Source organism: Mytilus edulis, chromosome 13, assembly GCF_963676685.1.
Source record: "Mytilus edulis chromosome 13, xbMytEdul2.2, whole genome shotgun sequence".
NCBI classification, from domain to species: Eukaryota; Metazoa; Mollusca; class Bivalvia; order Mytilida; family Mytilidae; genus Mytilus; species Mytilus edulis.
In genome coordinates, this window is record NC_092356.1 from 66,062,477 (window position 1) to 66,076,746 (window position 14,270).

At 32.4% G+C, this 14,270-nt stretch overlaps 1 protein-coding gene across 1 annotated transcript; it reads left to right on the forward strand.

Annotated features, from left to right (window-relative positions):
* Positions 1-4,015: 4,015 nt before the first annotated feature.
* Positions 4,016-4,843, forward strand: LOC139500472 (E3 ubiquitin-protein ligase TRIM50-like). The gene has a single exon (XM_071289210.1). It carries the CDS (start codon positions 4,016-4,018, stop codon positions 4,841-4,843), a length of 828 nt encoding a protein of 275 aa, XP_071145311.1.
* Positions 4,844-14,270: the final 9,427 nt, after the last annotated feature.

The window sequence follows — 14,270 nt, forward strand, 5'->3', positions numbered from 1 at the left end:
GGAGGGAGATATTCGAGCCACCTTTGAATCCAATTAGAAAAAAAAAGAAGATATTTACATCCAACTTTATGCAGAAATGAACAAATGTTAACAACAGACAACACTTACACTAAAGCATAGGTAAACAAGAATTTGTCCACAGTACACGGATGCCCCACCCGCACTTTTATTTTCTTTGTTCAGTAGACCCAAAAATCTAATTCGGCATTGAAATTAGAAAGAGCACATCATAAGGAACATGTATACTAAGTTTTAAATTGATCGGACTTCAACTTCATAAACAACTACCTTGACCAAAAACTTTAACCTGAAGCGGGACAGACGAACGAAGGAACGAACAGACGCGGACGACGACGGAATGTAGGATCGCTATGTCTCGCTTTTTCGACTAAAGTCAGAGGCTCGACAATAATAAATGGAGAGAAAATGTAAATGGCAAAAATGTTCAGTATACTAAGATGTGGAAACAAGTCAAAATCCTGAAACTGAAATTGCAGGTAAGCGATATCAGGCACTCGTGAGCCTCTTGTTAAAGATGTCAAGTTCCCATGTATTATAGATAGAAAACAGAGACTTTAGAAAAATAGTGGTCAAAATGTCTACAAATTGTCCCTGATGTTTTGAAGAGAAATATCCGTTACAGACATTTCCATTCTCAATTTTATTGTCTTACAGCAAACAAACATCACCCAGATTTCGTAATAAGTTTTGGATGAACTTGAATATAGAATATAAATTTTGAAGAAAAAAAAAGGTCCACCTTACCTCATATTGTGTAGAATTGGTAAAACAAGGTACATTGAAAAAGAGAAAGTCAATTAAACATGACATAATCAAACGTTATCATTCAGTGAAGTACAAAAAATACAACTGTCCAGTTCTTAACTTGTGTTATTCTTTATAGAGCACGAATATCCGAAAGATCCTTGACTAGTTTAACGCTGTTGATAAACATATACCTAATAAAAAATAAAAGATTAAAAACTAAGAGAATCGAATAAACTCAAAAAGGAGCAATACCGATTTCGTTGAAATAAAAGTACCACCTGCCATGTAAATTCACACTCAGTCAAAACGACATCGACATAATAGCACATTTACAAACGATTTATGACTTTTGAACAACGGTATACTAACTATGTTGCCCTTTTTTGTACAGATCAGATCATATTTCTGGTCATGGTAATTAGGAATAGGACACAATTTTTTATAGATTCAGGATTTTATATATAAACAGCAAAAACTAATCGTATCACATATATATCATCTCCGTCAACTTAAGTTAATATGACTGTTAAACTCCAATTAGTTTCAACATCTGAAATCCATATTGATGTTCCTACTTATCAACATAATAGGTTTAATGTTTATTCCTTTGTTGGATTGGACATTTTCAATATACACAAGTCTGACCACGAAATAAAGACATTGCGTACTGCTGCTTTGATCTTTGAATCTGTATTAGAAAATCTAACAAACCCTATATATGTCATCATATCTGAGGATTTTATGAAGTTTTTGGTATCAAAAGTTAAGAAGAATATTTACATTGTCCAGATGTTAACACCAACGTTCTTGTTTTATCTGTCGACCTTTATATATATTTTGTATAACGATGCTGATTGAATCTACAAGTATGTCTGTTGAAACAACTCTTTATTTCTCCTAATTTTCAATTAAAAAAAAAAGAAATCTACAACATCAGGCTCTATTGAAGGGTAAAAAAAAACACCTTGTAAATGCAATGGAAATTAAAACAAGCAAAGTCATGACAAACACTAAAATGCGAACAACATTAACAAACACTAAACATTTTCTCTGACACGTTTAGTTGTGGAAAATACGATAACACATATTACTTTTATTGATATATGAGATCTTTGCAAGACTTACATATTCGTCAGATAGTATTTATCTTACCTTGACCTCTTCTTTGATCATTTAACAATGTTAAGTTTAAGTGATAATGTACGTTTCTCAGATAATATATTTAGTAGGTGTCCTTTTTAAAATGTATGAAACCCCAATGACCCAAAAACTGAGGGTGATCTCAGGTGCTCTGGAAGGGTAAGCAGATCCTGCTCCACATATGGCACCAATATTGTTGCTCATGTCATTACAAACACGGCAAATATTTCAATTATGTAGGTCATATTCGTGAAAAGGGAACGGTATAGCAGCTATGACATAAGGAACATATCCGATATCATCTACGAAACGGATGTTTCATAACGGTCAACCAGCTCGTGATGACGTCGGTAAAATTAACGAAGGAATGAATTCCACTTCACCAGTTGGAATCTTGTTTAATAGACCTTTTGAGTAGGAAGGAGCTCATGATAAGACATTCAAGCCCGGGAATATCAAATCAATTGGGAGACATATACTCCGTATGGAGGCGGTGCTGGAATGTTGCTACATAGAAATAGAAAGTTCACAATTGAGAAGAGGAATTCATCTCTTTTGTCGTAAAGTTTTGTTTTCAACCGACTCTTAATGTCAATATCTAGATGTAAGTCAAGATATAGTTCGCTGGGATAGATGCGTTCAACTTAGTCACCAAAATTTGAGTTATTTAGTGAGAGAACATCATCTATATATAGCGGAAAATAAAGTTAAAGTATATTCTTTTTTCTTCATAAAAAGTTGCTGTCAGACAGTCCAAAAATGAATAAAGAAACAAGTCAGCAAAAAGATGGGCGCAATTTTTTCCTATGGGAATGCCAATAGTTTGTAGTAAAACGTCCTCCAAACGTAACAAATTTGTCAATAAAAGATCGCAACTTGTCTGTACTCGAAGGTTGTTTTTAATAATGAATTTAAACTCTTTAATTAATTTTTGAACTATTTTCAAAATATGATATGCGAAAATCCACAATAATAAGTGATAAGAATCTGATTTTAATAATAAATTTCGCCTTTTTTACCAGTTTTACAACGGTATTATCAGAGCACATCAAGGCATATCGACACCTTTGCAATTTATATTTGATTGAAAAGTTTTTGTGAAAAGTAATATATTATACGTAGCGTTGTCGTTTTTTCTTTAATGAATTCTTGTTTCTCGATGTGTTATTTTGAGGTAGCGTAAATTACTTTAAATCCATGTTCAAATGGCAAAAGAAAAACAAACCACATAATGTATAATATCAGTTTAACATATAAAACAGCTTAACAATAAACCTGATTTCACTAAGTTAAACAAAATATCACTGTCCTCTCGTTCTCTAACTGTCCTCTCAACTCTTTTAACTAACATCTCAATTCCTCCTTGATCTCTCTGACCCCTTATATACTTAATTACAAGCCGTACCACGACGGTTCCAAATATGGGGTACTGAGCGGTTCTAAAGATACCGAGCGGAACCCGACGGTTCCAAAGATGGGGTACAGGGCGGTTCTAATTAAGATACCGATAAATTGGACACCGTTCAAATAATTTTTTTTATTGAAATGTAATTTTACGAGAATGTATTAAAAAGAAAGACATTTTACATAATTATAAATTAAACTGTCAAAATTAAATTCGCTACCATATACATGATATATACAGGTAGACAGGTTTTACCTTTTAAAACATAAGTAAATAATATGTTCCTATGACTTTTGATGTCTTTTAACTGCCATGTACAAATGAACAAACGAAAACAACAAGTCTCCAAACTTCGCTTGGTGACTTAGGAAACTACCTATTGGAGAGTAATTATAACACATCTACCTATTTTTAGATAATAGATCACCATTTGGAAACCCGAATTTATCTTTCAAAAAGAATAAAGTATGATTCTATGTTACGACCGACAATGATATTTTGACGATATTTGACATTCTATTTAGTTCAAAAGTTCAAATATTTATTTTTAAGTTATACGTTTTTCATGTTTTTCTCATATCTTGTTTCTGTTCAGCAGCTATTTATAAATTATTAAATAACACGTCATGCATTGTTGATCGGAAGTATGATACGCCATATTGTAATAATAACAGTTAGATACGTGTAGATAATATCATGAATATGGCTCAAGTTCCAGCGGGAAAGTGTGGGTTTTGCAACAATGCAGTAGCAGCTTTATTCTGTGAAGATTGTCATCAGATTTTGTGTGTTGAATGTCGACAGAATGTACATGATAAAGTTCCAAGTTTTCAGAGTCACAAGGTGGCAAATATTCAAAAGGAAGGAAATCGTGTTTTCAGACCCCAACCTGTTTGTGAAACTCATAAGAATCAATTTCTTTATTATTGCAGTAAATGTGAATGTCTCACATGTGCAGAATGTATGACAGGTAACCACAATGAACATAAAACTGAAAAGATTAAAACTATTGCAGATACATGTCGACAAACTGTTATCCATTATATGGAAACGATTGAAACGAAAGTTGAATTAGTCAAGAAGAAACTTGAAACCATTGATACGGAACATTCTGTCCAAATAAAGTCCGACTGCGAGTCTTATGTTTCAAAAGTAACGATAACTTCAGGTGAATTACACGAGATCATTGATCGGTTTAAACAAATACACATGACAACTGCATGTGACTTTAAAGACATTGAAAACCAAAATTTACTTAATAAAAGGGTGTTCTTCCAACGACGCCATGATGAATCAGCGGATAGTTTATTGAAGTTTGAAAATCTTTTGCAAGAAACGAATGACTGCATTTTTCTCACAGACTTTAAAGCTCTTCAAACAGATTTCAAAATCAATGATGAAGAGACTGATGATCCACTAGCTTGCCCACGTCAACTCGCAATTTTCCATCCGAGTAGTTTTGGAAGATCAGTCATTGAAGAAATTGATGAAAAATTCCAAATGAGGCAAGTAATGAAAAAAGTAAAATAGGAAAATACTGAACCCTAAGGAAATTTCTGAACGTCCTTTATCAAATGGCTAAATTCAAAGTTCAAGCACATTAAACGAATGGAAAACTATTGTCATATTCCTATTTTTAAGACCAATAAAATTAATTTGTTCCCATGTTCACATTATCACACCAGTTTGTCTCTGTATACGTTTAGATTTAAAATAGTTCTTCGTTGTCATCCTGTTTTTGTATTTTGTAAACATTTCAGCCAATAATTGCCTATTCAAAATTAAAAGAAAACTCGGAGGTTTTGGTGTATACAATTACAAACGCATTTACACTCACTAGGTTTTGGTGATCGTCTGGTGGAAAATTGTAACAAATCACGAAAATATATTATACATGTATCACAGTTATCTAGAATTAAATTGTATACTTTTTGTCAACAAATAAACTGCCAGCCACATGAGCCACGCACCTTGTTACTTTACACTTTGTAAAAACAGTTACTTTACAAACAACGCCTCTTTTGGGGAGTGGGGAGTTATTGGACAATCATGGATGTTATGTTTATCTTCTGGTTTCCTTACATGATCTCTATGTGTCATCTCATACAACTTTATAAATTCTAATAAAAATGTCAGAATAAGCGAAGATATTGTAACGGACACAACAAATAACGGCAACGGTAGTTTATATACTCCTGTTCAAAAGTAAAAAATCGATAAAGAGTTAGCAAATCCGGACAACAAATTAAAACTAAAAATGATGCACCATAGCGGAGAGTTTGCCTTTTATTTTTGTCCGTCTGTCCATAATATATACATTTCGAAATTGGTTGCCGTTCTCTCTTATTTGCATCAACCAAATGTTGTGAAACTAATACACAATGCTTATTGCCACCTACAAAGGTCAAGTTTGAATTTTTGTGTTGTCATCTTATCGTTCAAGAGTCCCTTTACAAATAGACAAAGTCGAAATGTTTGGTTTAGGTTCTATAATTAAATTATTTCGTTTCCGTTTGCCTCAACCAAATGCGATAAAGCTAATCAACAATTCTTAATACCACAAAAACAGTTCAAGTTTGAATTTTGGTTGCGCCACTTTTAACTTTCTAGACTTGTGTGCTCCTACACAAATGGATTTCTTTTTATTGTAGATTAAAGGAAAAAGAAAATACAGTAAATGAATTACAAATAGAAAATACCAAACTAAAGGCTGAAATACAATTAAAAGAAGATGAAAATGAGAAATTGGCAAAGTAAGTTATAGTACAAATGTAGATAGCATCCAATAAACTCTTGTTCAATGACAAAAAAGTGTAGTAACTTGTGTATTAGACATGTTCACCATAACAAATGCATAAGCCGATGCCGAAACCGAAACCGATACCGATACCGATACCGATACCGAAACCGAAAAATATTTGTGAGGTAAATGGTAAATGTTTATAACTCTTTTACTCCATTATGATATTGTTTGACATTTGAATGGACTAGATAGAGTATTAATTCAATTCATCATTTCATATGCATCTAAAAAAAAAATCCATCCGTTATTACATATGTAACATTCTCAAAAGCATGTCCGATCCTCCAAAACGTTTCCATTACGCCTTAAAGTGTCCGTCTAATCATTAATCGCCCAAACGTGTCTGATTTTATCTCCCCAAAAGTGTTCAGTAATTGTTATTCTCTAAAACGTTTTCAGAAAAAAATATGCGTATTTAAAAAAAAAATACTGAAAACATTGCTATTTATTTGTTTTGTATAGTTCACGGCCGACACTCGGCTAACCGAGAGATTGGTCGGTTAACCTATATTGAGTATGCGGCTATATTGGCGGTTGGTCTGTTAATCGGGTTGGTTATATGTAAAGAGTAAAACGCACAATGTAATGTCAAACTCTGTTAAATATACAGATTTTTGGCATATTATAAGAAACAAATCAAAAAAAGAAAAGTGTCTGACAAAATGATATCTATCATAGAACATTTGCCACCTGTAAAAACATTTCATTGTCTGCACAGTTTTCACTAAAACTAAAAGGCGTCGCGCAGGTCTGTAGTATCTATGCTTATACGCATAGCATATTGTTTTATAAAAGGCGAAACAATTAATTTTAGATATCATTTAAAAGACACAAAATAGTACTTTGGTTCTAAAAAATAAATTGACACTAGTAAATATTTCATAATTGTAATATACATGTAACGTGAAATTTCGCAATATAGTGAAAATTGTGGGAATAAAGTCGGTTAATGGGTTGGACAATTAAAATTGTGTCAGTTAAGGGTTATTTAGCCACGACAATAGTTTTGCTACATTTGTATTTTTCCATTGAAAAAGTTAACAATGAGATGGTCTTGAGTAAAAAACAGACAATACGATGCAACAGTATCCTTCTAGTAAGAGTATTTTTCTTTTGACTTTCTTTGCATTTAATTGAAGGGTGTGTCACTTCAATATGTATAGATTATCGGGTTTTCTACACATTGATATCGTAAATTATCAGCCGCGAGCCATAATGTGAACCTTTTTGGCGAGTGAGCTAAAAAGTTTCACATTGAGTGGAGCGGCTAATATTTTACGATATTTATACGAAGAAAACTCATTTATCTGTTTATCGTTCTATTTCTGGTCTTTTATCTATCCCTAAGACAGTTTTACGCTTGACGAAAGCAAGCTTGATAACGTCTCCTCTCGCATTGTGACGTCACTGATAACTTCTCCTCTCACATTGTGACGTCGCTGATAATGCCTGCTCTCGTTTTGAAACCTTGATAAGAGAATTACGGAGCGACAGAGCAGGGTGATTTAGGCGTAGGGAAGGACAATAAAGCGTGATATGGATTGGCCGCTGGAATATGCATGAATTTATTATAAACGTTTTCAATCAGCCTTAATTTTTGTGTCTGTTCAAAGTAGCACGTTCTACAATCCGACTAAAATTGTCTTTCTAATACACGGGGTACATATAACGTGTTGTCGTTCTCATATGCACATGGTATTTGTCACTGGACGTTCAATCCTCAATCCTCATTCGTCAGCATCATTCAGTTGCTTCTTATCTTCTATTACTTAATTACATATTGTTTACAAATCATTCTAAAGAAGTAAATGGAAAGGAGTGAATGCAGCTACATTTGGTTATCTAAGTTTTAATTAATTTTATTGTGTTTAGTTCCTTTCTACATATGTGCAGAGGAGAACTGCAGTTATCTGCATGTAAACTTCTAGCATTTGTCACCAATTTGAGTACATCGCAATCCGTTACTGTTTAGACACCCAGGGGTGTTTCATGTCTGTATTCTAAAACAATTATTATTTTTTCTCTCTTTTTTTTATCAATGCATCCGTCTCTACTGTCCTTGTCTATTATTCTATATTCTGCGTCTCCATCCAGATTCTCGTGTAAACCATGAGGATCTGGATTGGGGGTGCTGTTTATTTTTGTATTCTTTAAATTGTTATGTCACTTTTCCCTACATTTTATTTATCTTACTCATTATTCTTTTTCTATTCTTCATATTCTAGCATCCCAATATATTTTACTTACTGATGTTTAGTTACATTACGACGTTTGTCGCGGATTTATATACTGGTTACCAATGTAGATGGCAAATTGGTGTCATTAATGCCAATTAAACAGAATCCACATGATATGTGCGACCATTCTTGGATCGAATTAATAGCACTTTAATATTATACTTTTTGAAACCATTTTTATCAAATTTCAATTTTTATTGTCAAAATTGTTCATTGTTCATGTGTTGTTTCCGTATATTTTATGTGTCAGTATTCATATGTTGTTTCCGTATATTTTAGACGCTCGTCTTGATTAAGCCTACCCATTTGATCCGACAACACCCAACATAGCACTACAATTATAATTTATTGCCATTCATAACTCTTAAAAGACCAATTAACAAACTGTGTTTATACATCCGACCCATTAACAGACCTGTTTTTAAATACATATTGATAAATGTCACCAACATACAGATTTTCGTGTAGATTTTTCACACAATGATATTTATATGGTTAACAAACATAATGCCTGTCTTTTTGGGGTTTTCACAAAATATTGCACACGAGTAAATTCAACCAACGTGTCAATTTGTGTACATTTTGTGTGTGTGAAATGTGTAAACATTTATTGATGAGTAAGCCGCCTTTTATCGAAGCTAGGAAAAAAATAATAATACCACTGGATTAAGTACATTGAATTGTTTTGTCAGACATTAATAATTTTCACAATAAAAATATATTTAAAAGGTTATACAATGAAACATACTGAACTTGCATTGATTTTCTCGATAACACCTGATTAACAGACTTTAGCCAATCCGATTAACAGACCAACCGCCGATATAGCCGCATACTCAATATAGATTAACCGACCAGTCTCTCGGTTAGCCGAGTGTCGGCCATGTAGTTTAAATCATCGTTAAGTAAGTGGATCATATTGTATTCTCTGATGATGCCTAAATGTCTTTTTTATATGCGAGAGATATTGCATGAACTGCTCATGCAGAAGTAGTTTCTGTGCTTCAAAAATGGTGACCTTATAGGTTCATATAAACCAGACACTGGTAGCCTTTTTAAAACAAAATGTATACAAAATGACTGCTGTACCTATATTTCGACTATTTTATTAATTGTGTCTGTTAAGTTAACGCATCATTGTAAATATAACGGAATTTTATGAGACTGTCATCAAAGTGAGAGGGTTAGCGCCATAAAACCAGGCTTAATCCACCATTTTCTACATTTGAAAATGCCTGTACCAAGTCAGGAATATGACAGTTCTTGTCCATTCGTTTTTTATGTGTTTTGTTATTTGATTTCTGTGGAAAGACCTATTGTTTTTCTTCTGATTATTTTTTTTTCTTCCGCCTAATTTTGTTCTTGCGATAAATATTTGTTTCGCAATATGTCGCTTTGATGTTTGGTACATCATATCGAACAGTTTATGCACTTTTGAAATTTACCCTGCGTTACAGAATACTTTTCTTTGTAGGAGTTATCTCCCAAAACACTGTTTTCCTTGTGTCCACTACTCCTTCGCAATCGTAAAAGATTACGACAAATTTATTCTATAGAATTGCTCGTTTTATCCTTTGCATGATTTGTCTTATTTTGACCAAACCCTTATGAACGCTCCATATGAGAGTTATTTCCCCTTATGCATTTGATATAAGTGATATGCATTTCTATCTTGTAAACCATAAGTGATTGAGAACTAGGATCTTTCGATTTGAGGTCCTTGGTCCAAAAAAATTAAAATAAGGTCAAGGTCAAAGGTCAAGGTCATATTCTGATTTTTGTATTTGGCTTATTTTCACTTATTTCCAAAAACCGTATAAGATATCAACAAATTATTTTTACTAAATTGTAAGTTGCGACATGTCGTAACACGTTAATTTTGATTGCAAGGGTACGTTGAACGTAAAAGGGAGTTTTCTCCCCTCTTGTATCTAAAAATACGCTTATGGTGATATAACTCATTAACCAAATATAATTAAGACCTATGGTCTTTTGAATTGAGGTCCTTCAGTTGGTTTCTGACCTTGAAATTGATCTCAAGGTCATAGCTTAATTTGACGTTCTAGGTTTTGACCTTTGCTTTTACCTCATATGTCAGTGTATGTATACATGCTAAAGCCATGAGACTTTTGGCAAAAGGTATCAAACCATTTAACCTTGAAAAAAACCCCGGAAGTAGCTATTTTTTGTACCTTATTAATATAAAAGTATATAGAACCAGATATTTTTGGAATCGGTGTCAAGTAAATATTCAAATATTATCGGAAGTAGCATTTTTCAAACCGGAAGTAACAAATTATTTACCTTATATAAAATAATAATGTATAGAAACCAGATATTTTTGGAATCAGCATACAATAAGCTATCATTTGACGATTGAAATGAAATTTTAAAACTTTAATATTAAAATACATTGATTTTGGTGGAAGACCTTCAGAGAACAATTGTTTTTTTTGATTATTTTTTTTTTCTTCCGCCTAATTTTGTTCTTGCGATAAATATTTGTTTCACAATATGTCGCTTAGATGTTTGGTACATCATATCGTACAGTTTATGCACTTTTTAAATACCCTGTGCCACAGAATACTTTTCTTTGTAGGAGTTATCTCCCCAAACACTGTTTTCCTTGTGTCCACTACTCCTTCGCAACCGTAAAAGATTACGACAAATTTATTCTATAAAATTGCTTGTTATATCCTTCGCATGATTTTCTTATTTTGACCGAAGCAATATGAACGCTCCATATGAGAGTTATTTCCACTAATGCATTTGATATAAGTGATATGAATTTCTATCTTGTAAACCATAAGTAATAGAGACCAAGGATCTTTTGATTTGAAGTCCTTGGTCCATAAAAATTAAAATTAGGTCAAGGTCAAAGGTCAGGGTCATAATGTAATTTTATGAATTTGACTTATTTTCACTTATTCCCAAAAAACCGTGTAAGATATCAACAAATTATTTTTACTAAATTGTAAGTTGCAACATGTCGTAACACGTTAATTTTGATTGCAAGGGTACGTTGAACGTAAAAGGGAGTTTTCTCCCCTCTTGTAACTAAAATTACGTGTATGGTGATATAGCTCATTAACCAAATGACCTTCAAATTGATCTCAAGGTCAAAGCTTAATTTGACGTTCTATATTTTGAACTTTGCTTTTACCTCATATGTATACATGACAAAGCCATGAGACTTTTGGCAAAAGGTCTCAAACCATTTAACCTTGAAAAAACAACCAGAAGTGACCTTGTGTAAACCGGAAGAAGCTTTTTTTGTACTTTATTAATATAAAAGTATGTAGAACCAGATATTTTTGGAATCAACCTTCATAGATTCCAATTCTTTGTCTTAAGACCATGTTATCATTGATCTAAAGTCTTGATGAAAAAATTGGCCACATATCATTTTCAGTTTTTTACTTCGACGAAACTTCATTATTAATGTACACCATAAATAGATATGTATCCACATCTTAATTGTTTATTGCATGCATTAATGAATTTTCTACTCGTTGAATTTAACCGTTTTTATATAGATTCAAGTATATTGTTGAATTGAAGTAATACTCGATCTAGTGTATTCAAATTTCAAACAATATAATCCTGATAATGGAGTAAAGAGTTGAGTTAATTATCTTTTTAAACATGTACCATGTACCTCACTAATATTTTTGGTTTCGGTATCGGAATCGGTGTCGGTTTCGGTATCGGCTTATGGTGAACATGTTTATCATTTAATAATTGATAATGTACAATTTGTGAATGAAAAATTTAATTTGATGATGTGTTGAAAGTCAATGTAGCCGATGATGAACGTTTAATCGTATTTAAGTTCTATTTATTTATTTATTACATATTTTATTAATTCCCTATTATATGAAACAGCAAAACCATACATAACTTAATAAACAGATTCATAAATTAAAAAAGAAATATATATGTATTCTCTTCTTTTGAACTTTGACAAATAGTTGCCTCATTGGTAATAATACCATATCTCTATGTTTATGTGTTAAAACTAGATGAACGGAGCATTGCAGTCAAGAAAGAATAGCCAAATACCATTTGGAACGAGAAAATGTTCCGTCATCTCGTAAAAAACACAACATTGCAATCTAAACACTGCACAAAACGAACCCACCAAATGCATCAAAGCGTTTTCGCTTATTCGACAACCTGTATCTAGCTGTGTTGGAGTTATTGCGATTCTTCCCATTTTTGTTTGTTACCATGATTTGTACTTTCTTTACCAATTTATTATTTTCGACATCGGTAAATAGGAAAATAAACAAATACCGAATTCCAATGATAATTCAAAATGGAAAGTGCCTTAACAAATGGCAAAAATTAAAAGCTCAATCACATCAAACGAATTGAAAACAACTGCCATATTCCTGATTTGATAGAGGCATTTAATTATGTAGAAGTTAGTTAATTAAACCTGGTTTATAGCTAGTGTAACAGTCGTATAACATTTCATTATATTGACAACAATGTGTAAACATAATGTTTCACTGAATTATAACATATTTTTTTGGGGAAGCCAGCTGAGGCCTACCAATAGGTGCCGGATTTTCTAACTGCGTTGAAGACACTTTCGGCTGTTATTTGCTCTTTAATCGGGTTGTTTTTGTTTTTTTGACATTTTCTCCGTTTTCATTCTCAATTTTATATAGTATATAAAGATGTAAACAAATAGAGGACAGCACATAACATTGTGTTATAATCTTAATCAGTATAAAAACAAAAAAAAGTGTCAACAGAAAACCCCAAAATACACAAAGACAATGCACATAAAATTGAAAGAATGCAAAAATGTTTAATAACACAATGGCAGGATGTTAAATTCCGAGCCATGACTAAACATTATAACAAACAATTGTCAAAGTAACGGTTAATAATATACAAGTAAACAAAAAATATCAATACACGTGATTAAGAAGCAAACAACATAGGTACCTTAAAATATTGAATTAAGGGTCCTCAATGCTCTTAAGGTAGATGGGGTGTCTAAATTATAATCCATAGAATCTTTTAATAATTTGCCAAAATGTAGTTCATATCCTGCTTGTTTAAAAACATTAATAAAAAGAATGGGTCACCGGACTTATTTTCACGCTACAGGTTGTTCAAAATTGTCAAGATTTTGTATAGATTATGCATGAAAATCCCATTTTTCCGCCATAAAACGCAAACCACACCATAGAATTTTGAGATAAAATATGAAAAGATAGCTTCAATATTATGCTTTCAGATAAGAAAAAAAAAATGGGGTCACTGAACTTGTTTTCTTGCTACATGTAAAAATGGGTAAATTCCTAACACATTCTATTGTAAAAGTAACACTATCTGGATTATCTGCCCTTGCATTTGAGTTGCCTCCCCTTATTTGACAAAGTTGGAAAAAAATGTATCAAACAAAAGGATTCTTATTTTTGTAAAATACAATCATAAATATATGATCAAACATGGGATTTTCTATATTATAATGAAAATTCTTACACATGAATTACCTACTACTATAAAAATTTGCAAATTTCATCAAAGATCTAGACCTTGTTTTCTAGTATTTCAAAATCCAAGATGGAGGAAGACACCCTATCTACCTTAAACTATGTACTTGTTTGGCTTTATAACTATTTGGTTCTGAGCGTCACTGGTGAATGTTATGTAGACGAAACGCGCGCCTGATGTTTCAAATTATAATCCTGGTACCTTTGATAACTATTTACCTCACGTTATGCGTTTTGTGTAATTCTGGGGACTTACGGCGATCCATAATAAATCGTCTTAACTTCACATAATTTTGGTGGAAGAATGTACGTTATGTAGACAGATATGTCCCCTCGTCCTCTTCATTACACCCTACCTGATTTTTTTGATGTGCATCCATTTGTTTTATTTTGAAGATGCATAT

Coding starts and splice junctions, on each gene's coding strand:
- LOC139500472 (XM_071289210.1), top strand. CDS start 4,016: ATGGCTCAAGTTCCAGCGGGAAAGTGTGGGTTTTGCAACAATGCAGTA.